General features: G+C 48.5%; 3 protein-coding genes across 4 annotated transcripts; 2 read left to right on the top strand and 1 right to left on the bottom strand.

Moving 5' to 3' along the window:
* The first annotated feature begins 560 nt into the window (after window positions 1-560).
* Window positions 561-9,338, top strand: ADCK2 (aarF domain containing kinase 2). Its single transcript, XM_030960508.1, is given in 11 exon segments — window positions 561-604; window positions 606-652; window positions 655-824; window positions 827-1,507; window positions 2,170-2,316; window positions 3,859-3,987; window positions 4,660-4,755; window positions 6,570-6,836; window positions 7,651-7,779; window positions 7,894-7,947; window positions 8,539-9,338. Coding segments are annotated over 11 exon segments (1,908 nt in total). The 3' UTR covers window positions 8,683-9,338.
* A 523-nt stretch (window positions 9,339-9,861) lies between these two features.
* LOC115910385 (trichohyalin-like) lies at window positions 9,862-22,627 on the bottom strand. The gene is made up of 11 exons (XM_030960507.1): window positions 22,405-22,627; window positions 21,290-21,621; window positions 20,175-20,266; window positions 19,813-19,990; window positions 18,428-18,656; window positions 17,305-17,870; window positions 16,280-16,421; window positions 14,917-15,161; window positions 13,148-13,311; window positions 12,460-12,709; window positions 9,862-11,649 (listed from the first exon to the last, which is right to left on the bottom strand). Exons 2-11 carry the CDS (start codon window positions 21,359-21,361, stop codon window positions 11,425-11,427), a joined length of 2,163 nt encoding a protein of 720 aa, XP_030816367.1. The 5' UTR covers window positions 21,362-21,621; window positions 22,405-22,627; the 3' UTR covers window positions 9,862-11,424.
* Window positions 22,507-23,797, top strand: NDUFB2 (NADH:ubiquinone oxidoreductase subunit B2). Of its 2 annotated transcripts, none has more exons than XM_030960510.1 (4): window positions 22,507-22,814; window positions 22,902-23,046; window positions 23,124-23,208; window positions 23,715-23,797. In XM_030960510.1, the coding sequence occupies exons 1-3, from the start codon at window positions 22,741-22,743 to the stop codon at window positions 23,196-23,198; spliced, it is 294 nt and encodes a 97-aa protein (XP_030816370.1). In that variant the 5' UTR covers window positions 22,507-22,740; the 3' UTR covers window positions 23,199-23,208; window positions 23,715-23,797. The 2 variants fall into 2 exon arrangements, with proteins under 2 accessions (XP_030816370.1, XP_030816369.1); XM_030960509.1 differs by having other exon boundaries at window positions 22,508-22,814; window positions 23,598-23,794.
* Window positions 23,798-24,083: the final 286 nt, after the last annotated feature.

Below are 24,083 nucleotides of genomic sequence, written 5' to 3'. Positions count from 1 at the left end.
GGGTCACAGAGCCATCGCACCTGGGAGAGCACCTGGCCAGGAATGCCTCAAACCTGCGACACGAGTTCTATCCCTTGATCTGAGGCTGGGTATTAAGGAAAGGTGCTTCACCCAGGGGCTGGTCAGACAGTGGAACGGGCTGCCCAGGGCAGTGAGCACAGCACCAAGCCCGACAGAGCTCAGGAAGCGTTGGGACAACGCTCCCACGGGGTGACACTTGGGGCGTCCTGTGCAGGGCCGGGAGCTGGACTCCACCATCCCGAGGGGTCCCTTCCAGCTCAGGATATTCAGTGTTGCTATGATTCAGAACTGACGGAGGGGTGAAGGCCCCCGGCCCAAGCGCGGCGCCTTCCCGCCTGTCCTCGTCCAGCACAGCCCGATCCTGAGGGGACAGCTCGGGCACGCGCCTCCCTCATGGCACTCGTGTTCCCGCCAGGCTCTCGCTGTTGGCCCTTTAAGGGGCGGGGCGTCGCCGCGCTCCAGGGCGCTGATTGGCTGGGCGCGCCCCCCTCCCGCCCCCTGCGGGGGCGCGCGCGGTGGCGGCGGCGGGAGCGCGCGCGATGGTGGCCGGCGGCGTCGCGCGGCTGCTCCCGCTGCCGCTGCTCGCGCGCCGCCGCGCTCCGGCTCCGGCCGGCGCTGCCCGGGCGGGCGGGCCGGGGCGCTCCGGGCTGCGCGCCGGCCGCTGGGCCGCCCTGGCCTTGGCCGTGCCCGCGGCTGTGCCCGCCGGCACCGGCTGGAAGGAGAGGCCGGGGCAGCGCGGCCCGGCGTGGGCGGCGGAGCGCGGCGCGGAGCGACCGCCCCGGGGCTGCTGCGGCGCCTGGGGCTGGTGCTGCGGCGCCTGGGGCTGGTGCTGCGGCTGGGTGTCCGCGCCTGCGGACTCCTGCTGCGCTTCGGGCCGCTGCTGCTGCTCTACCCGCTGGGCCGGCTCTGGCCCGGCTTGGGCGCCCGCTGGCTGCGGCTGCTGCGCAGGGCGGCCGAGGCCGCGGGCCCCACGTGTGTCAAGCTGGGCCAGTGGGCCAGTACCCGCAGGGACCTCTTCTCGGAGGCCTTCTGTGATGAGTTTTCCAAGCTGCACGTCGAGGTGAGCCCGCACTCCTGGGGCCACACCGACGAGCTCTTGAGGAAGGCCTTCGGGGAGGACTGGACGGGCATCCTCAAGTTCCCGAGCCGGGAGCCGGTGGGCTCGGGCTGCGTTGCCCAGGTGTATAAAGCCTATGCTGACCTCGCCGCCATCGGCGGCTCCCGGGCCCAGGAGCTGGAGCAGCGCTCGGAGCTCAGGTCCGCCTTTGAAGCGTGGGAAGTGTCAGGCTTTAGAGGCCTCCTCGGGTGGCTGAGGAGGAGGAAGAGCAAGGAGATACGGGATGAGAGGAGCAGGGAGGAACTGAGTTCTGCGGGCTGCTCCCAGGGAAGTTCCGGGAGTAGGATGTCCCTTATGGAGCAGAGGGCCAAGCCACTCCCGAACACAGATCCGTCATCAGCCAGACATCTCGTGCCTGTAGCCATTAAAGTAAGTCATGTGCCGAAATGGCAGAGGTATGAACATGGAGCGTGCTGGACGAGGTCTGTCAGGTTTTAACTCCCATGGAGAGGAGTAGCTGGCCAGGGCCAGGTGGAACAAGGAGGGATGCTGTCTCTCCTGGTGTCCTTTCTCAGTGCTTTTGTTCCAGCCAGCCACAATCCCCAGCTCTTGCCAAACAGAGGGTTCAAGATTTGATGTGGCATATGGGCACTAGGAATGCCTCCAAGGGCCAAATTTACATTAAAAGAATTAGCATTAAGGTTGCTTGCACCTTCCAGACAGCAAACCTCCTCTGCTCACATGAAGAAATCTGGAATGTGTAAGTGCCTTCCAGCAAAGTTTATTTAAAGAAACCTTATATTTGAGCAGCTTCAAATACTAATAAAGGACAGGGCAAGACTGACAGTGATGCAAAATGTCTTTGGGTGAAACTGTAGCCTCCAGCACTGATACACTGAATTTGATAATGATAAAATGTTTCTCTGTAACATAAGCAATGGCAAAATGGGAATTCTTCTGAGGACTAGCCAAGGAAGCTGGTTCCCTCCTATCCTAATAAGCTGGGTTCTGTAAATTTGGAATGTGTCACTTGAGCTCATTGCAATGGAGTGTCTGGGGGGTTGATGTTGCCACTGCTGGTTCCTGTGCAGGTTCTGCACCCTGGGCTGGTCCACCAAGTCCAGATGGATCTGTTTCTCATGAAGATGGGCAGCCGCATCATTGGACTCCTCCCTGGGTTCAAGTGGCTCAGTTTGACAGAGATTGTGGAGGAGTTTGAGAAGCTTATGATGCAGCAGGTATGTGCCAGGCCATGGTCCCCAGCTAAACAAAACTGCCCTTTGTCTTGCTCTGGCTGCCTGTAACTCTGTCCACACCACAATATTTAAAATGGTTAGGTGAAGGCTGGCTTGTTCTTTACTTCTGTTCTGTAGTCTAATCAAATCACTTTACTGTAGGAAAGCTTATACGCTCACAAAGTAGCAAAGCAATGAAAAAAGCCAGTCTTTACTAGATCTAAAATGATTTTTTAGACTTTGAAAATAATGTTTAGACTTTGAATGTGTTTTCCAGTGGACAGCCTGAACAGCTAGCTAGCCATAGCCAGAGTCCTTTTTGCAGCATTGTGAAAGGTGAACACTGGTGAGACACCTCTCCTTAGGAAAGAATCTCTCTGAGCAAGTACTCAGGCATGTGGATTTTTTCTGTAATTCTACATATATGTTTGCAGTCTGTACTCACTAGTCATGTTTGTAGCACTGAGAGAGATAGATAGATATTTTTATATATAGCCATAAATAATGTTTCCACAGAAGTTAATAACGCATTCTACTCTGTATTATCATCAGACTCACAGTGTCAGTAAAATTTTGCAAACAGATCTGAAAACATCCTGATTTACTAATGCCTTCTAAAGACATAGTCCTGGAACATTGCTACTATCAAACTTAAAAAGATCTCACTGCAGGCTTAATTAGGCTTATGTTTCTATGAAATGAGCCATTATCTGCTAATTTCATTTTTGTGTCTAGATTGCAGAGTCTGAAGTCTGTAACTTTTGAAAATCTTAATTATTCTCTACAATTCCAAAACCTCTGCACAGTAAATCCATGCTGGGAGCTGTTACTGTGGCCAGATGTGACTCGAGGTCATTCATACCAGTTTGGCAGAGCTTGGGTGGATGTGCAGAAGACTGAGAGTTAGGAGAATATCTGATAGGCTCATTGTAGCTTTTTCCCTTTGAATGAACAGGAAATATTCCTGGGGTATTCCCCACTGCCAGACAAGGGAGGTAAGGCAAGGTTATCCTGCCTCCTTGAGCAGTAGCAGACTGTAGGAGAGATGCCCTTGTGTCAAGACACTGGATCACTGAAGAACCAGGGCCTGGGCTTGGCATAGTGGATTATTTTGTATGAATTACATTAAATTTGTTCCTGCTACAGCTGCCTCTCTGTCAAGTGAGGCTGTGGCTGCAGTTCTTCTATCCTGTCTGCCTGCTTTGCTGTTTGGACAGCAAGCTTTCATTCAGGATGGGATCCAGTTTAAGATCTTGTTGTATTTTTGAATATAACATAGTCCTGGTCTATTTTGAGACACTGTGCCTCTAGTAAGGCACCCATATTCCAAAGGTTGGGACCTGTCTGTGTACCATCCATTACCCAGTCTGCTCCTCTTCCATCAGGGAGGCTATGAGCGTGTAAAAAGTACCACTCTTACTTTGTTTCCATTCTGGCTTTCTGACTGGTTTTGTTGGTATTGAGTATTGCAACACACAGAGGCTCCTGGAGATCTAATCCTAGTTGATTCTAATTTCAAACCTGCTTTTCTGTTTGTCCGTTGAGATTGACTTACGCTACGAAGCCAGAAATCTGGAGCGCTTCCGACAGAATTTCCTAGGTGTCAATTTTGTGAAGTTTCCAACTCCCCTTTGGCCCTTGGTAACAGCAGATGTTCTAGTGGAAACATTTGAGGTAAGAATTGCAGGGTGTGGGTGCAATGGTGGCAGTGAGAAAGCCCCAAGGAGACCATGGCAAGGAGGTGTTTCTTTTTGAGAAGGAGGAATCACAGGCAGAAGGATGCTTTACTTCTTATTTGCTTAAGGAGATTGATGTTCTTCCTTAGTGTCTCTTACACTCTTTTTGTTTGCAAGCAGTGCATCCCTAAAGACAAGTTTGTACATTTCTATACAGACAACTCTGTATAGAAGTGAACACTTGGCCTGAAAGCAAGCAGACCAGCAGTGGGTGCAGCCTGCTGTGCTTGCCTGTGCTTTGCAAACCAACACCATTCTTCACCTCTCCTCTGTGCTGGGTTAAAGCAAGGAGCTCAGCAGCCTGACACTTTCTGATCCCTGCCTCTCTTCCCTTATGGATGTTTGAGTCCCAGACCAAAGCTACTCTCAGGCTTAGTTTTCCTGCATGTGACCCTGGCAAGGTCTTTCTGTCCCTGGAACACCGTCTGTCTTTCCAAGGAACAAACCCTTGGTTCTGTCATGTTCTCCATCACACTAGGTACAGGCTCTTTCTGCCAAGTCCTTTCTAGGGTATTATCATCCCCTTCCCCCCACTTGTGGCACCCAGGGAAAGGTGTGTTTGAGGGTGAGATGCAGGGGCTGTTTGACTCCAGCTCTGTCTCTGTTTCAGGAGAGTGAGCCCATTTCACGCTACCTGCACGTGGGGATTGGCACGGAGCTGCGGCAGAGACTGGCCAGGATGGGCATGGACATGCTGCTAAAGATGGTAGGCACTTGGCTGGGGCTGCAAGAGAAAGCTGTTTTCCTGCAGAACCTATTCAGTTTGGATAATAATACAAACAGAGGCTAAAGAGAGAAGTCATTTGCTTCCTACCTGTACCTGGTCTGGGTAAAGCCTGGGCTGGACTTGGCCCTGCTTAGGCTCTGACATGAGCTCTGCCACTGCAGAGGGGCCATCTGCCTGCACACAGTAGGACTGGCCTGAGCACCTTGGTCAGCCTTTGCTTAGGACACCCACTAATCCATTCAATGAATATTCACCTATTACCCAAGTACCTTAAGGTGCACCATTATTAGCAAATGTCTTGTGCTCTGCAGATATTGTGGATGTGACTCAGAGGGAAAAAAATGAGCTGATTTCTTAATTTATCAACTCCTCTAAAACTGCCTTTTTGTTAGGGAGAACTAAATCTGGAGTCAAGACAACAAACCTGGCCAGGTTCAGCTTCTGGCTATCTAGTTCTTCTGTGGCTGAAATAATCCCAAATAGTCTGGAGTGTTGAGAGGGTGGTACAAGTGTCTTGTGAAGGGCTGTGAGAACCAGCAGAGAAGAGTTGCAAAAGCTCCTGACAGTACTGAGTGTGTGGGCAGTGCATGTCTGATGAAATGCTGCTGCTAACTGCAGCGTTGTGCTAGGGCAATAGTGAACCTCCAGTTCTGGCTCCAGGTAGTATGACAGGCTCTGAAATAGCTTTTACCACTCAGAAAAGCAGTGCTGGAACCAGAATAGTTTGATGCTAAGATTGGTTTCAAATTTTAGGAGTAGGAGAGAATTAAAGGGCAAAGAAATGACTTTATGTCTGTAAGTAAAACAAATACCTCTTTCTTGAGTACTCTGCAGTTCTAGTCCCTTGGTGCCCAGGACCCTCCATTTCAAGGGCTGTAGTAGAACTAGAAGAGGTGCAGAGGAAGGCAGATAGATGATTACTCATGTGGAATGGCTTCCATACTAGAATGGTGAAATAATTTGGACTCTTAACTCTGGAAAGCAGAAAGATGAATAGCTTATGTCAGAGATTATGCAGTCATGAGTGCATGAGAATGAATATGGATCTATTGTGTAAGGTTTCTCAATAAGGAGGACATACAATTGGCAGAAGTAATTTTTTTCAGACAACACCAAAACCATATTTTTTCACACAGCTCTAATTATTTACATGGCAGTTGAACAAATTCATAGGAGAAATCCATGAAATGGATGATGGATAATCTCCTTGGGGCAGGAAGTCCTGCAGTCCCAGGTCACCAGGAGGGTTAGGGCAGGGAATGTACTGTTTGGTTCTTGTCCTCTTGCCAGTCCTTTTTGGTGCTAACTGCTAGCAGAGTCAGACAAGAGCTACACAGATTTATTTCCTCTTCTCTTGTTTTCCTTACTTTTCGATAGAGTTGTAATGTGTGTTGGTGTCCTGCACTAGACAAACGTACGCATTCACTGTAACCTTTGTCAATGAATGGCAAACAGCCTATTCATACTGCACTACCCTTTGCTAAGGCCCACCAGTTAGTGTCCCAGTTTAGGGCCAATTGCCAAAGGGCACTGCCATTCCCTGCTGGCACTCCTGGCTGTCCTACCTGACCTCTAGCAAACACTGGATTGCTTCACACGGCTCTGCTGATTTCCCGAGTGCCCGAGCTGGTCTCCAGCAGAAGCCACCTGCTGTGGTGCTGCCCAGGGTGATGCCCCATCACTGGTAATGACAGAGAACAGACCACAAACAACCCTCTGCCCTTTGCCTGGGGGCTTTTGGCATCATCAGGTTTGCTTGGAACGAGCTGCTCTCACACTTACTTGTCCTCCAGATCTTCGTCGACAACTTTGTCCACGCCGACCTGCACCCCGGGAACATCCTGGTTCAAGGCAGCGCCCGCCCGGAGCTGTGTGACACCCAGGTACCAGAGGTGTGTGACAGCCAGGTGCCAGAGCTGTGTGACAGCCAGGTGCTGGAGGTGCAGCCAGCCCTGCAGCAGCTGTGTCTGGTGCTGCTGGATGCAGGGATCGTGGCGGAGCTGCAGAGCGCAGACATGCAGAACTTCCGCGCGGTGTTCACAGCTGTGGTCCAGGGACAGGTGAGGCCCCTCTCTGGCATGGGGCTGGCTGGGGAAGGGAGGTGGCTGTGGAATCTGATGGCCAAGGTGAGTTTTCTATTTGCCCTTGAAAGGAGCCTTGCTAGCATCTTATCCCCAAACACAGGGATAAGTTGTTCAGCTGCAGCAAGGAGGGTGCCAGAGTGGAGCAATTTAATGGCCCCAGGAACTAGAAGGTGCTAAATGGGAAGTATTGGCTGCCCCTTCCTGGTTAGGAGTACTTCTGCTGCAAGTTAGGACTGCCTGGGTACCACTGTTGCAGAATCTGTCAGGTTTTGCCACAGAAGAGGAGGGAATGGGTTCACATCTTGATCTGCCCCACATGTTCCTCTCTGCAGCCTTGCTGCTGGAGGGCCCATATGCCTTGCTCCATTTTGCTGTTGTGTCAGAATCTATGGAGAGGAAGGAAAAAAGGTGTGCATGGAGGGGTCTGACCTCTGCTAGGCTCCTCCATGTGGGGGAACTACATTATCCTCCTCCCCCCTTGCAACTCACCGTCAGATGGACTGGAGAACCCATGCTGGTGTCTCCTGTACATTCTGGGAACAAGCATTGTGCTCCTACTTGCCTGTTGCTGTCTCTCAGCTGCAGGGTGAAGGGCTCACTAACACAGCTCAAGAGGGACACGTTTTGTCTTGGTCTGCTGAAGCATGCCAAAGAACCCATGCTAAACCCTGTATCCAGGCCCACCCTGTGCCAGGGGCACTTCTCAGCTACTAAAAGCAAGAACTGCAAGCATCTGATTGCAAGTCACCAGTGACCAGGGTCTGGTTGTGCTGTTCCACTTGTTTCTCAGGGGGAGAGGGTGGCAGAGCTGATCCTGCACCATGCCCGTGCCAACCAGTGCCAGGACATTGAGCGCTTCAAGGCTGAGATGGCAGAGCTTGTGACCAAGGTCCGGGGGAACACCATTGCCCTGGGCAAGGCAAGTGCACCATGTCACAGTCCCAATTACCTGCAGTTCAGTGCAACTTGGCACTGAAAACTGAAACAAAAAGGTTTTTTGATCAGCTGTTAAAATTCTCCTTGTCTATTCCAGCTTCAGGTGGGAAATCTCCTCTCGAGTGTCTTCAAACTACTGATGACCCATAAGGTGAGGTCCTGTCCCTTTCTGCCTTTAATGGCTGGAAGTTCATCTGGAGAGGGAGAATTACTGGGAACATGAGAGGCTAACAAGGAGGGGGACTGACTTCTGAAACAAACTGCTAGGAGAGGAACAGCAGGAATGCATCCAAGTGTTGCAGGCATGCTGTTTCTCAGATCTTATACACACTCTGCCAAGCCCAATTTCTGGTTTAGGTGTTTTTTTTTTTTGGTCTCAATACTTCATTTAATGGTTGATACTGTCTACTAAAAGGAGTATTTTTGTAACACATAGTTTTTCCTACCTTTTTTATAGTCCCTTAGACTATAGATACCTCCTTATAACTGACTGTTTGGGGGAGAAATTTCCACAGCTGCAAACAACTTTGGAAATCAAAAGACCTGTGGTGGCTTGAACTGGGGTTGTCAGCCACAGGGCTGCACGGTCCAACTGGTGGAGTTGTATTATAGTTTCAGGTGTGCAAATGCTCTCCCCAGCCTCTTCCCTTCCCTCCCAGCTTAGGCAGAGCTGGTACCTTGGTTGGAGGGGTACAGAAGAAGATAATGTCCACTGAGTCCATTCAGTCTGTTGTGGTTCCAGGTGAAGCTCGAGAGCAATTTTGCTTCCATCATCTTTGCCATCATGGTTCTGGAAGGACTTGGACGTTCACTGGACCCTGAACTGGACATCCTGGAGGCAGCTAAGCCACTGCTCATCAAAACTGCAGCTTCTGCCTTCAAATAGACTCCTGTGGCTGCTGCCCTCTCCCTGTGGGGGTTACCTGTGCTGTGCTGCCTGGGAGCTGACACAGAGGAAGCTGAAGGTGAGAAGTCACGGGTACCCAAGGGATGTGGCTGCTCTCCACTAATGCTGCCTTCAGTCATTTCAGCCAAGCATGGTTGAAGATCAGAAGGTCATCAGAAGGTCTATTCCAGAAAGCAGGAAGAATTTGCCCAATTGGACATTTCCCACTCATTGCACAGTTCTAAGAGCTAATGTGCTATGGTAGTTTTTAAAAACATCTTCAGAAAGATGTTAATTGATCAAGTCTGTTTTAAAATATATCAGGTTAAATATTTAATTTACTGACTTACCTGCACTGTGGTATGAGAAATTATGTTCTAGCATCACCTAAGCAACACATTCAGGCTGAAAAAGGCCAATAAACCTGTTTGTCTTTTGTACTTTTAACTTCTACTTTTATTGTAGAAGTGTCCTAACATCCTGCATGTAGTGGTCTGCTCTTAGTCATTTTGGATGACAAAACCAGACCATTTAAATTTTTTCTCAAACTTCTGTCTATAGTACATTATGATAGGACTTTGGATTATAAACAGCATAATAAAATATCTACCTAGGTAGAAAAACCTAATTCCATAATAAAAAACAACTTCTGGGAATATTTGTCCTGGTCTTAATTTTTCTGTTTCTGAAACTTAAGAGGTTTCTTTTTTTCTGCTCTGTGTGATTTTCTCTGCTACCCTCCCTGGTGCTCCCCACTCTACTCAAAACCTTAACTGATATGCAGATACTTAGGGTTTTTTTCCAGCAGGTTTCAAACCAGAGCCCAAGCATTTTCCTGATGGATCAAAACCACACTGCAAATGTTTAAAATCAAATAAAGCTAGCAGAAGAGCTGGATTACATGTGGCATTTACAGTCAATTATTTTAATAGCAGTATTAAAATGATTTTATAGCTGCATTGTAATAGTGAGAAATACAGTCTATGAATGATTGGAAATAATGTGGTACTGAATATATTCCCAGACCTACCCTGTGTGAAATAGCAGTAGAGCAGGGTCTCTGCAGTAGTCTGTTCTCAGGTGGTTAAGCAATGAAGAGAAAGTGCATAAGCAGACAATCTGCTGTTTTATGGTGATTATAAAGCAATGATTAATAGCATATAAATGAAGTCTGAAAAATAAGTTTAGATTCAGCTCAGTATATATCATGTACTTTCCTTTAATCACTGCATATTCCATTTCCAAGTGCATAAGGATAAAAACAGGAGTAGAGTTTAACACCTTGTAAGTTTTAGGCTTGTTTCTTTAAGTCTAGTTAGAGTCATAAGCAGGCAGAGCATCATCCTAACCAGCACAAGATTTTATGTAAAAGAGGACTCAAACAAGAGGAGAAGCAAGCAACTCCCCCAGACTTTACCCTGAAGAAAATCTCCACGTGCCACCAGCACCCGTGTTCCCTCAGCAGGGTGTGCGCCAGGTCTGGGGCACAACCATCCCTGTTCCTGCTGAGCAGATTCCAGCCAACTTTCCCAGACACTCAACAGACTGGAAACTGGTCCAAATAATGGGATTTCATGTCTAAAATGCAAAACTGTGCCTCACATGTAGTTTCCATAATCTGAAGCAAGTTACACTTTTTTCAGGCCTTAACACTGACATTTTGTTTGTTAAAGCCTTCATCTTCTATTTAAGTTCATCTTTCCTTTTCTCTTTTTTTCCTTTAAGCAAAAATCTCAGGATGGCTCATGCACGTACATTATGGACCCTAAAGTTTAAAAATACCCATTTTAGCTATTAAGGTCTCAGAGTAGTTTGTAAACATCTGGATGAGAGACCTAACTTGGTCTTTTTAGGGAAAAGCTGAAGGCATAGCCTCTCTATTATCCCTGAAGGAATGCAGTCTGACACTCACTGCTTGGAAACTGCTGGCCAGCTGGCCATTCCGATTTGGCAGGATTTCAAAGGAGCTCCCTTTTACAAGTTTTCTTAATTTTACTTTTTTTTTTTTTTTTTTTTTTTTTTTAAGAAACTGCCATTATTACTGTTGCTATCTTCTAGAAGGAGGCATAATTTTTTATAATGTGCCAGAAAACGTGTATCATGTTTCTAAGTGTATACAGAATGTCAGGCCGAATTTAAATTTTGTATCTAGTTTGGTTCTAGGCATTACTTGAAACAAAGTATCACATATATTGTATTCATTTTAGCATAATTCTGTGTAAAATAAAGATATTTCCACATAGCTCTGACTGTTTCAGCAAATAAATTGTGCTATGTCCATTCTCCTTTCCTAAATACCTGGCTGAAATTTCTGGTTACCCAGAGCTGATCAGTGCATTTCCTGTGGCACAGCCACAGGGAATTTTGTACCTCAGATGATGTAAGGAAGAGGGAACATTTCAGGATGTGACAAGCTTAACCTCTTCCTCCTCTCCTTTGGCACCTCCACTCACCACAGTGCAGTGCACTAAAACCCCTCCTTTCTGATGCAGAAAAGTGCCTCTAGATATGCCCTGCTGCTCCCTCTCATGGGAGGGGGAGCCAGTGACCCCAGGAAGAAAGGCAGGTGAAGGTCAGAGCAGTGGAAGTGCACTCTGGCTGCAGCGCAAGGGAGATTAGAGACCTCTCCAGGAATCCAAATGCCACCTGTCACACTCTGCTCTGGCACACTGACTCACAGGTGACAGGACACAGCAGGTCTGTGAACTGCTCCAGGCCCTGCTCACCCTCTGTGCAGCTTCCTCACTCGAGCAGGGATGCCCAGAGCAGCAGGAGCTTCTGTTCCCTGAGGTACTGCTGGAGGGCACGGAGCTTCTGGCCTTCTTTCTCCATCTTCAGATGCGAACTCTCTCTCCTCTGGAACACTCTCACTTTGGCAGCCTGGTGCTGCTTTTGCTGTTTGTCCTGCTCCTGGGATTTTTGTTCCAGCACTTCCTGCCGTGACTGCATTCTGCTCCTCAGCAACTCCTACATAAAGACATTCAAAACTGTACAGTCAGCCTTCATGCCAAATTTCATCCTCACTTTTCATCTCTGTCCAGCTCTGGGGCCCCCAGCATGGACATGGATCTGCTGGAGTGAGTCCAGAGGAGGATCACCAAGATGTTCAGAGGGCTGGAGAACCTCTGCTATGGAGCCAGGCTGAGAGCTGGGGTTGTTCAGCCTGGAGAAGAGAAGGCTCTGGGGAGCTCTTAGAGCACCTCTCATTGCCTAAAGGGGCTACAAGAGCTGGAGAGGGACTTTTTATAAGGGTGTGGAGTGATGGGACAAGGGGGAATGGCTTTAAACTGAAAAAGAGTAGGTTTAGATTAGATATTAGGAATAAATTCTTTCCTGTGGGGATGGAGAGGCACTGGCACAGGTTGTCCAGAGAAGCTGTGGATGCCCCATCCCTGGCAGGCTGGACAGGGGGTTCTGAGCAGTCTGGTCTAGTGGAAGGTGTCCCTGCCCATGGCAGGGGGGTCGGGAATAGATGAACACAATCCAAATCATCCTACAGTACTATGATCCTCACTAGTCACAAATGGATATAATCCATGGGAATTCATTTCTTGCATGCAGAAAGACTGCTTTTGTGGCAGAGATAAAGAATTTTACTTTCCACTTTTCATCTTTGTACATGTGCCAAAAAAAGGTTATCCTTTTTTATCTCTAAATGATACAGTTCTATTGGATGTAAAACAGGTGAAATATACAAATACTCCAGATATTTGCATATATACTTCCACTGCTGGAAACATGGCAGAAGAAGAAAATAACATCTGGAACTGCCCTTACCAGCCTTTCTTTCTCTTGTTCACAGCTCCTGTTGTTGCGTTCTGCCTGCAACTCCTCTCTCTGCAAACGCCATGTCTTTAAGAACTGAAGCCTCTGCCTTGCCTTCCTCTCCTCCTCCTCTTGAAAGAAGGATTCCTTCCTACTCCTCTCAGCCCCAGCAGCCTGGAGCAGTGCCATGTGCTGCAAAGCTCTCTCTTTGTGCTCCAGCTGTTTCTCCAGCCCTTGCAATGTTCTCTGACGCAATCGCTGCCTGTTTCCAAAACAAAATTTCTCAAATTTCTCATAAAGAAAGAGCAATAAAAAAGAAAGACAGTGCATAAGACAAAAAGCAGATATTTTGGCAATCTGTGTTCAGTTAACATTCCAGGACTCTTTGTCAGGTTATGGGGATTAAACTGTGTCCAGAACAGAGGTAGCAAAAGCCCCAAACAGGCTGGTGCCTGATGTCAGCACTTTTGGTCTGAGAGCAGGACTGAAGGGAATTTGCCCTTGGAGATAATGCTGTGTACCCACTCCCTCACACCTCCAGCACCAATTTCATTCCCAGCAGGGAACCACTGTGACCCCTGTGCAGAGCCCAGCAAAAAGCACAAGGTGGGATGTGCAGGGACTGAAGGAGAGCAGCAGGGAGCAGATGTTACCAACCTTCCAACCTCTAGCACAAAAAGCAGTCAGTTCCCAGCATCACCTCTGGCTGTCCCTGCGCAGTTGCCGGCGAGTGCCATCTGCCTCTTGCTGCTGCTCCCTCTTCAGCTGCCTCTGTTCTTCTTGCCACCTTTTATGCTCAATCTTGGCTCTGCTGAAGTCCAGCTCCTTCCACCTCTTCTGAGATGCACCACTAGGGATTGATTTCTACGAGAAAAAAAGCAAACTGAACCCTTACTCCCAGCAATTTTTCTAATGCACACTGTAAGCACAAATTTTGTAAGCACAAATTTTTCTAATGCACACTGTAAGCACACAAAACCAGAACAGCCCAGTTTTAATGTCACTCCTGAGGCCTAGAAGCTACAAAGGCTCACAAATACTGTAGTGTTGATTCCCATCCATAAAAGTACTAAGGATGATGCTAAAACCTGTAGAAAACAGTAGGCTTAATCAACAAACAGGTGTCTGAAAATCCAGTCTTAAGAGTTCTCCATAGGTCAGTAGGCTGTGCTGTTCTGGTGTTGAGCCAATGCTTAAAACTCCCCAGTTTTTGGGTCAACTTCTGGATTGGATTGAAAATCCAGATTCTGAGCATAAAACATTATCAATTCCTTACTAGATTTTATTATCAAGAGAAATACCTGCCCCCATCTGGCCAAACCCAGAACATTCCCGAGTCCTCTGCAGGTATTCCAACTCTTCACCTTTTGTTGTCTGAGATTTCTACCCATGCTCAAGCAGTCTTTCTGTTTTCTTCAGCAGTAGCTTCATTTCAATGCTGTAGTGCTGCTGATTTGGTGTTTTTAAATGCACTGTGCCAAGTACAGACATGAAGGAGCACCTACAAGGCCTCTCTTCACAGCCATAGTGAAATATTTATTTGTTTTTGTACTCCTTACAGTGCCCTTTATGAGGGAAGTGCAAGTAAACACCACCAAACCTTTAGACATGTATTCCAGTTTACATTGCTAGAGCTGTGTGGAGCTGGAACAGAGTTCCCCCAAAATATTTCCCTCTGTCAAATGCATCCTCCTTCCTCTTATTCCCAAGTGCAGTTAGCATGTTCCTGCTATCAGCTGCTCCTCTGCAAACAGAATGTCTCCTTCCAGGGCTTTCCTGGGGACAACTTGAATACCACAAGCTGGAAAACACTACAGGACTTTCAAACAATGTTCCTGCCAGTCTTACACAGCATTTTGACTGGTTTCTCTTAACACATTGATCTGTATGGCTTCCCAGGGGCTGTAAACAGCTTTGTTCTCCAGTGTATTGCTATTCTTAGCAAAAAATGTACCTGGTGGGTGTGTTTAATGACACACACAAGGAGAGATCAAAGGAAGAATCAAAGGTGTTTTGTAGGTGGGAGGTGAACAAATGATGTTTTCCAGCAGGTAAAGTACCAGCCTAAGGATCAGGAGACCACTCCTGCCCTAACATGCACTCTTTGCTGTGGGCCTCAGATGCCTGCCTAAACTTTCTCTTTTTTGCTTTCAGTATCTGTAAAAGAGGATTTTTTTTTTTTTTTTTGCTATCTAGTAGAGCTGGCTGAGAAGCTTATTTAGAAGGGATTAGAGCTAACATACAAAAACATTTTGTCAAAAGTGCTGAGTAAAAACACCACAAGTGCCCTGTCCTGCACAATGAGGGCTCCCAAGTGGAGTCCTTAAGTTTCTGTTTATGCATAATCATTATTCTACATAGGCATAATTTCTGTTGCAGCAAAAACCTTTGTGAAAGATCAAAGGAGAGAACATTCTCACATGACATAAACAAATCTCCTCATCCTAAGAACTAAACCTAAATACTCACTGTGATGCTTTTGTCTTTCAGAAGCTTTGGGAGATGTGTGGATCTCCCAGCCAGCAGGTGGCTGGTACTGTGGGGTCTCTGCCCACAAAGGGCTGATCTGATGATCAAGCTGTCTTTCTCCAGTGATTGATTCACCTGGGCAAAGAAGCTCTGGCACCTGAAAGGAACCAAAGCACTGCTTCCCATGGAAGGGCTCCTCTGGGAATGCTGGACTGGAGCTTCTGCCACTCTGGTCTCAAAAAGGCCTTTCAAATAAATTAGGGCAAGGACATATGAGAATACAGGAAGCTTATAAAAAGAAAGCAAATTAAAAGAGCAAAAGGTCTGCTCATATGAAATATATTCAAGCAAGGATTTTATAATATTTTCCTATGAGGAAGTGGGACAGTTTTTAGTCTCCACAAAAGAGGTTCCAGCTTTTCAGAAACAAGCTTGCCATTGCATTTAGGCAAGAGTTTGGCCTGGGAAACTGAGTTTTGCCTGGCACTCCTTACAGCTACTCAGGCTAAAGGATTGTTTACATGGTATCTCACAGACTGGCATGAACTACTCTGAGATGAGTAAAAATGTTACATCTTTTGATCAGGCAATGCCTGAGCTCCACATCCTGCTGGGAGACAGGAGATATTAGCATGGGCACAACCCTGCTAACAGAGCTTTTGGGTAACTGAGAACAGGAGCAGAGTTTGCTCACACCTTTCTGCTAAGGACAGGGCAGACCTGAGTGCTAGCCGTTGCGTGGAATGGTGCTGGAATACCAGCTGGGAGGAGATGTGCACTCCTGTTTGACTTTTCATTCTCCCTATTCCAACAGTGTCACAAAGCAATAATAGAGAATTTCAGAATCCTCTCTTAGATGTCTGCAATTGTCACAAAGCTGAGAACAGCAACAAATTGATCAAAATCATGATCTAGGCCCTCTTGACCGTTCAGGGGACAAAATTCTACTCAGTGACATTATAAAGCAATCATTTTTAGCACAGATAAGAGGATTGTTTTGCAGAAAAGTCCTGGTGAAATCTTGTTGCTATACACAGTCAATGTTAAATATTATTTTTTAAAGCAAGGAAATTTTTATTTATACTGAGCTCTATGATATAGGTTAAAAACCCCCAAAAGCTCCTACTGCAGTAGCTGAGCTGTAAAAGCCAAAAAATCTCAAGTTCCATCTGAAAATTCTTTCACTTTGAGAGAAGATGAATAACTTCTCAAGCCATAGCACCATTATATAGAAAGATGGCATTATGGTATTTTCTTGTAAAGCACCACGAATTATGGTGGTAGATCTTATACATGATGCCATCCTGCACTGATATTATGTGCTAAGTCTTATGTTAGGGTAAAAGAGTTACAGTTCCAATACCATGATCATGTTCAAAATTAGCTTCAGTTTCAGCTTCCTGCTGTCTGCTCTCTGCTTCTTCCCTGTGATCTGTCTCCATTAACCAGCTGTCTGTGTTGACAGCAGCATCAACCACAGCACGAGCCATCTCCCTCTGAGGGCCCTAGAAAGAACAAAAAATGCAACCATAATCCAGACCTGATAAAGAATAGGTTTATTTAATGAGTTTACAGCATAAGATCTTAAGTTGTAACTGAAGTTTAAGAGAGAATGAAAAAAACCGAATTCTGGGAGAGGTCTTTATTAAAGAAACAACCCATAGGTAATTTCTGATAACTTCCTGAGTTTCCCTATTTCTCCAAATGACCCAAAGTTCTTTTGCCTGAAAGGGTCCAAACTGGTACAAAGGAGATCAGGCCAGAGGGGCTCAGCCCTGCTTCTGGCATGTGCCAGAACTTGGATTCTAACCCTTGCAGAGCAATGGAGATAAGAGTGGCAGTAGCTGGTGCACATGAACCTCCTCCTTACTGATCCTCACCCAGGGCCCTGCTCACAAGCACCAAATCAGCTGCTGAGGACTACGTAAGTCTCTTGTGGTCCTTGACTGGGAGAGGGGACACCTCTAACAGGGTGAAGTATGTTAGAAGAATCATGCAAGAGACTGCCTTGGTAGGGAACAATCCCCACTGTAATCCTTATCCAGTGTCAAATCTTCTGACACTTCCTTTTTTTGCCTTTACCTCCTTCATGCAGAAGCAGAATGTAGAGGGACTGGGCTGTGCAACACTTCTCATATTCTGCATCCATGGAAGAGGTTCTAGAAGCCTGCTCCAGCCAGGGACAAGGACAGATTATGGACAATGACCTGACCCCAGTCAAAGGAAGGCAGTGCAAAGTCTCCCCATTCTTTAGCAGGAAGGCATAAGGAGCAGGCCTTAAACCTCTAGCTTGGTACCAAGGGTAGTAAACTTGCAGTAACAAAGCAGATACTTACACAAATAGCAGACCATTTATTAACAGAAGAGCCAGGGTGAACCACTATTTACCTTCTCAGTTTCTATAATCTCATGGTCCTCTTCCAAACAAGACCTAAATTCTTCTGGAACGTTTTCTGTCTCTAATATCTTCTCTTCCTCCCGGGAAACACTTTCTGAAGAAGCAATCCTCAATTCAGACAGTTTCTGCTCTATTTTCTTGCTGAGCTTTTCTTCAGTCAGGCTTGCTCTGGGGATGAAGGTGTTTTCCTGCTGCACATTGTACTCTGCAGGCCGTGTGTGTTCCCAGGCTCCAAGGCAGCCCTGGGGAAGCGAGGTACACCCCCAGCTGCACTTTGCACAGGGATGAGTGGAATACAGAGCCTCTGGGCAGCAATCCAGGCCCGGGTGACCCTGTCTGTAGTGCCCTGAGGCTCTGTAACCTGGTGCCACAAGGTATGGGTAATCCAAGCTTGAATCCACCACCATCTGCCTGGCTGCTAAAGGCATCTGCAGCTCTAGGATGATGCGTTCACTCAGGGGCACGGGAATCCGCAGAGCTTGGGCAGAAGACACCTCCTTAGTCTGCCCATTCCAGAAATTCACAAGCACTCCCCTTTCATTGTGTGCTGTGCATACTGGGGGAAAAAAAAGGCAAGTAATGTATTAGCAGCATGTCAATCTGTGTGCTTTATCTCATAGAGAGCAGGAGGTAAAAGTAATGACTTGTGTTTCAGATAATTCTGTAACAACTTCCATGATTTTATTCTTTACAGGTTTAAAATTTGACTTTCTCCTGGCTTTCCTGCAAGGAGACAGCAGATATAAAAAAAAATCTCACTTGCCACAGCAGGTGGGATTTTACCCTGAAATAGCTGAAAAGCAGACTAACAGAATCAGGTGACTCTTAGGAGGGTCAGGAAAGTTTTTGACTTGTGCTGGGAGGATGCTATACCCAACCCCATACTTTTTAGGAAGTTTTCACCCACAGAACAAAGCAAAGGCAAATTCTGTGAGCTGCATCAATTCTGACCCTGAAAAGGTGGCTTAGTGCCAACAATAAAAACACAATGAAGAGAACCCAAGCAGCAGGAGGTGAATTCTCTGTGCTGGAGCCCGTTCCCTTCCCTGCAGTGACCAGCTCCTGTGGTGAGTCCAGTGCTGCTAAGAAAACCAAAACAGCCAAAGCAGGTACCTAAAGGTGCCTCTGTGTTCTCCACAACCCTTAGCACAGTGCCAGGGCCAAAACGTTTGGCTGGAGCCTCCCATGGTGCCAAGACCCTGTCCCCTGGAGCAAGAGGCTGTCGCCGGGCATCTTCGTAGTGCACAATGTCATAGAGCGGCGTTTCCTGCTGCCCACGCTGGACCTTGCCCTTCAGAGCACCACTTTGGTCAAACTCAACCAAAAAGCCTTCCCTGGAGCCCTGCAAGAGTAAAACATGCGGTGTGCAAGGCAATTTGCAAGGTCCAGTTAACATCAAAGCTTAAGTGCTAAGAGGGAAGTGGCAGAAATCCCAGGAAGTGGAATGTGATCTGGGAATGCAGTTTTCCTCTTCTACCAGGGTTTCACTGTACTGTGTCCATACCACTTCAAAAGTAAATAAAAAGCTGGGGCTTAAGGGGCTGACAGGTTTTTTCTTCCTTTCACTTTGGAGTTAGATTTTAGTAAGAACACAGTCAGCAGGCTAAGGCAGAATCTACCAGGAAAACCTCTCACAGGAAAAAGAGCAGCCAAAAGAAACTGTGTATGATGCAGTTCACCACAATCAGAAGGATAAGAAACAATCCTTCAGCAATCAGAAGGCTAACAAATCAGTAAAAAGTCACAACTGTCATAAATTTAAATACTTTAATTGAAACCTTCAGCAGCAAGTGAGGACAAGATCTATTGCCAGAATCTCAGCCTTCTCTGCAGATCTCTGAGTGCACTTACACAAATAATACTGTCAGCTCCTGCTCCAGCTGATGTCACTTGTGCCTACAGCTGTCCCAATCTGTTCTAACCCAATCTCTTCTACCCCACACTGAAGCTCACACACATCCTCACCTATACTAGCACCAAAATTTATTTAACTAACCTGCAAATGAACTGGATTTTAAAAGAAAACCTGCAGAGGGGATTTTCAGTCTGGCATCCAAAATCATCTCACAATTCCCAGAAACACAGATGGAAAAGAATGAGGAAAGCTCTCAGTTTGGTAAAGAGGAAGTGGACCCTGGAGACAAACATTTTGGATTACTAGCTGCTGTTCAGCTAATTAACTCTGCTGCTAGGCTGGACAAAAGTAGACAATAGGGATAAGGGACCGGTTTTGTCTGTCTCTGAATAAAAACTCATTATATCTACAAAAACAGATTGGTCTCCAGGCTGTTCTTACGTGCAGGACTCCTCACAATAAACAGCCAGACAGCACCAGGTAACAGAAGAAAACAGGGTGTGGGGAGGCAACAGTGGCTAGGAAGTGCATGTGTAACACTGGAGGGCCACCCCACAGCAAGGGCTTGGGACTGGTGAGTATGGGAAGAACAGAGAAAAAAACCATACATGCTCTTACAACCATGTTCCCAATAAAGAGTTACCTTCACCTCCTGGACAATGTGGCCCAGGTAGTAATAGCCATCAGTTTCTCTCCTTGCCAGCACACGAGCCCCCCTCAGGACACGGGAAGCCTCCAGTGACAAACCAATGAAATTTCTTTTGGTTGAGGGTATCAAGGACATGCACAAGGGACCTGGGTTCCAGGCACAAACAGGACAGCTGTGGAAAATGAAAATGCAAGAAGTAATGGAAAGCTCAGCAACAGATACTCTGCAACTTACTGCAGTGCAAACAAACTAAATCAACATGGGACAAAACTCCCACCCTGCAATAACTGTCTCTCTGTTTCCCAGCTTTTCCTTCTCTGCTTTTCCGGTGACCCACCTATAGATTATGAACTTACTGTGTTACTGGACATCTTGGCAGCAGAGAGCTACAGGAATCTTTATTAGCTGTGTGGCAGCACTGGACATGTGAGATGGATGTGGAGCTTACCTGGAAGGGGGAAGGAGGAGATGGAAGCAGAAAATGAGCATGATTTTTGAACATTTAAATCCTTAAACAGGAATATTGTCTACAATATTAGATTATTAAACTTTAAACTAAATAATATTACAATATTATTATTAAACTTTCAGTTTATTACTTCTCTTTATAATTATTCCACCATGTCTTGTGGTACTATGTTGCTTATCTGTAAATTCATCACAAATGGTTTTGGTTTTGAAAAAAAGTTTGGAAAGAAGGAATATTAAAAAAAAACCCTTAATAACTATATGATAAGCCCCCCCTTGCACCTGGTTTCTATTCAGCAGCTAGGCGAGTAGCAGGGGTGGGCAGCCAGTGGCCATGTGGGCACTGCTGCTGCTGCTTACACAGCTGCCAAGCTCCCCTGGCAAGCAAAGCTGAAAGGTCAATGAAAGGTCCTGAAGTCAAGGAAGAGTGAAGAAAGTGGGGGCTCAGTCTAGGGGGACAAATTTGCCTCTGCAGGTCAAAGCCAGCAGTGGAGACATCCAGCCTGAATGAGATGGGAAACATGGGATGCTTGAGAACAAGGACACAAGGACAACAGAATGCCAGGGACTCCAAGACAGAAAGACAAAATATAAGGCAGTTGGAAGGCAAAGCTGGCAATAAAACGATGAACTTTGTATCAAAGCATTCAGCTTTTATGGAAAAACATCAACTCAGTATGGAGCATACTGCAGGGTTGCAACACGTTGCACATGGTAACTAAAAACTGGTTGAAAAGTTTGCTGATATTCCCTGTAAACTGCTGCTGAAAATGGCTCAGATGAGCAGGGAAATTAAAATTCCTTAACCACAAGGCTATCCACTGCTGCTTCAGGTGAGGATGTTAGGTGTTTGGGGTGTTAACAAATGCAGAAGGTATTATTGCTTATTTAAAATACCTTCAGGAGGGTCGCAGAAGCTCTTCTCCAGTTCTTTGTGGAGAAGAATCCAATAAAGGTTCAGGAGGAACTACAAGTGTGGATTAAGCTTACATTGGCATCATACCTTGTCAGGAGGAGCAGGAGAGTGTTGGATTCCTTGAAAGCACCCTCCTGATAGCCTGGGTACGTTCTCCATTATTTTTTGCTTGCTTCTTTTGTGATCACCTCAGTGTCCCGGGAGGCATACTGATATGCATTACTGGATGCAACTGGTTCTCCACAAAAAGTTGGCAGAATTCCTCCAGCCCTTGCTCTGGCATATACCGGTGAACAGATCCACCCACCGGCAGAATGGGTTTTCCATCCTCCTCAAAGTGCAGGGACTGAAACAGGGCTGCAGCTCCAGGAACACTGCTGAGCGAGCAATAAAGAAGCAGGGGCACCTCTGTAACACCTCTGGGAAAGGGAAAACGGGAGACAAGAACAAAACTCTCTCAGATGCTCAGGTGGGAATTCTGTACTGGCTATTCTATAGCCATGGGGCCGCTCCTGCGTTCCCGCTCCGGCTGCCGGCCCAGAGAGTGGGAAGAGGCTCCGCACCAGCTGCTTCCTCCGGGAGAGCCTGGCCCCGAGGGTGAGCCCAGCATCCCGCTCCTGAGGGTGAGCCCAGCATCCCGCTCCTGAGGGTGAGCCCCGCATCCCGCTCCTGAGGGTGAGCCCAGCATCCCGCTCCTGAGGGTGAGCCCCGCATCCCGCTCCTGAGGGCGAGCCCCGCGTCCCGCTCCTGAGGGCGAGCCCCGCATCCCGCTCTTGAGGGCGAGCCCCGCATCCCGCTCTTGAGGGCGAGCCCAGCATCCCGCTCCTGAGGGCGAGCCCCGCGTCCCGCTCCTGAGGGCGAGCCCCGCGTCCCGGCCCCGAGGGTGAGTCCCGCATCCCGGCCCTGGGGGCGAGTCTTATATCCCGATCCTGAGGGCGAGCCCCGCATGCCGCTCCTGAGGGAGAGCCCCGCATCCCGGCCCCGCCGGGACACCGCCCGTGCCCCGCTGCTCCGCAACCGGACTGCTTGGGCTGGACTGCCGAGCTGCCCCGGCTCGGACAGAGGGAAGCGCTGCTCCTTCCGCCCCTTCCTTAAACACCACCAGCTGGAGGCGTCTTCTCGTCCCGCGCCAGCGGCTGGGCTGGGGAGCTCGCCCCGCTCCGCGCCCCCCGTGGGCGACGCCAGCTTTCAGGAGAACTCACGGAGAAGCCGCCCGTGGTGCCGCCCCGGCGCTCCCAAGCGCTGAGGGGAGTGAGGGCAGATGTGCGGGGCAGTGCTGCTGTCCCCGGGCGCCAGGACCCTTCCGTGTCCCGGGCCAGCTCCCTTTCCCGGGATATCTCCGAGCCCCGGACTGTCTCCGTTCCCCGGGATACCTCGGTGCCGCGGGCTGTCTCCTTTCCCCGGATACCCTCGAGCCTCGGGCTCCCTCCGTTTCCCGGGATACCTCGGTGCCGCGGGCTGTCTCCGCCCCGGAAGGCGGCGGCCGCGCCAATCGCCGGCGCCGTTGCTGGGCGGTGCGGGTGACATTGGGCCCGGCCATGGTGGTGGCGGCGCTGGGCCGAGCGGCGGGGCGGCTGCTGCGGACCGGGGCCGCCGTGTCCGGGCGGCGGCGGTGAGCGGGGCGGGCCGGGCAGCGGGGCAGGCGGGCGGGCCGGGGCCGGCGGGGCCCGGAGTGAGGCGGGGCCGTGCTGTGTTGCAGCGCGGGCGGCGGAGTGCACATCCCGCCGCGGTACCGGCAGTACCCGGAGCTGACGCGGGCGCAGGTGATCCAAGGCGAGGCGCTCTGCGGCTTCATGTGGTTCTGGATCCTCTGGCAGTTCTGGCACAACTCGGACATGGTGCTGGTGAGGCCGGCGCGGCGGCCGGGGGCGGGGGGCGCGGGCCGGGCAGGTAGGACACCTCTGACGGACCTCTCTCCCAGGGACACTTCCCGTATCCCGATGCGTCGGCCTGGACGGACGAGGAGCTCGGCATTCCCCCGGACGATGAGGAATAGCAGCACGCCGGTACGGCTCCCGTCACCTCTCCCCGCTCGGCCCTGAGTGCAGCCCCGGGCACCGTGCCCGGCTGGTTCCGCTGCAGGGAGCCTGCTCCCAGCACTGCCCAGGGGAAACCCGCCCAGCCTCGGCGGTTCAGGAGGCCGTGTCCGCACTACTCGTGGCCTTCACAAACGTGTCTTGGCTCTCTGAGAGCAGGGAGCCCCGTTTTGGCAATATAAGGCTGCACTGTAACTAACACCCGACTTGGTTAGGAGTTGTAGCTTACCTGGTACTGGTTCTAAATTATTTTATTAATGTGGTTGTCTAGAGACATGTGTCCAGATGTCCCCCTTAAACGTTTTAGGCTTTTGCTTGTTTCCAGTTCTTTTTTTAAGCTGTTGTGTCACACATTACAGCTCTAAACCAAAAGCTTCAACTGCTGTTGAAGGGAGCATTGAGGACATCCTTCTGCTCTGCATGGTGGGAAGATGATGAGCGAAAAGGTTCTCAGGTTTTTCTTCTGTTATTTTCAGGTTCCTGGAACTAATTGAGGCCCCTGGAACCAAATCTTTGGCTCCTGGGTCCTTATGTGAATAAAACTGTAAACAACGTCTAAGCTGAAGTGTATTTTTTTCCTATTTTTAGTAGAATTCTTGGAAAATGAGCATGACAGCTTTCAAGTTGTAGTACTTGCGTACACGAGCTTCTGTAATGCCTGCTTGATAGAGAATGTGCTTGCCCCAAGAAATAAGGTCCATGAGTGCATGGCAGGTAACAGTCTTATCAACAAAGGCTCTGCCAAATAACCAGTGAAGAGGTGAGGGGAAATTGCCATAGGAGCAGGAGAATTCACCCAGAAGAGAACCCAGACCAGTTGGTGCCAGGCTTTTCCCAGGATGAAG

The sequence above is a fragment of the Camarhynchus parvulus genome, chromosome 1A, assembly GCF_901933205.1.
Source record: "Camarhynchus parvulus chromosome 1A, STF_HiC, whole genome shotgun sequence".
In the NCBI taxonomy this organism is placed as follows: domain Eukaryota; kingdom Metazoa; phylum Chordata; class Aves; order Passeriformes; family Thraupidae; genus Camarhynchus; species Camarhynchus parvulus.
Note: the sequence above shows the minus strand (reverse complement) of the source record. Positions and strands in the feature narration are given on the sequence as shown.

What these genes read in the sequence shown, in the direction of transcription:
- LOC115910385 (XM_030960507.1), bottom strand. Translation starts at nt 21,361, where the DNA reads ATGGAGAACGTACCCAGGCTATCAGGAGGGTGCTTTCAAGGAATCCAA. An exon ending in CCAAGATGTCCAGTAACACA is followed by an intron (nt 19,991 to 20,174) that starts GTAAGTTCATAA and finishes CATTTTCCACAG; the next exon opens with CTGTCCTGTTTGTGCCTGGA. An exon ending in TAATTTTGAACATGATCATG is followed by an intron (nt 15,162 to 16,279) that starts GTATTGGAACTG and finishes TTTATTTGAAAG; the next exon opens with GCCTTTTTGAGACCAGAGTG.
- NDUFB2 (XM_030960510.1), top strand. Translation starts at nt 22,741, where the DNA reads ATGGTGGTGGCGGCGCTGGGCCGAGCGGCGGGGCGGCTGCTGCGGACC. An exon ending in GCCGTGTCCGGGCGGCGGCG is followed by an intron (nt 22,815 to 22,901) that starts GTGAGCGGGGCG and finishes GCTGTGTTGCAG; the next exon opens with CGCGGGCGGCGGAGTGCACA. An exon ending in ACAACTCGGACATGGTGCTG is followed by an intron (nt 23,047 to 23,123) that starts GTGAGGCCGGCG and finishes CCTCTCTCCCAG; the next exon opens with GGACACTTCCCGTATCCCGA.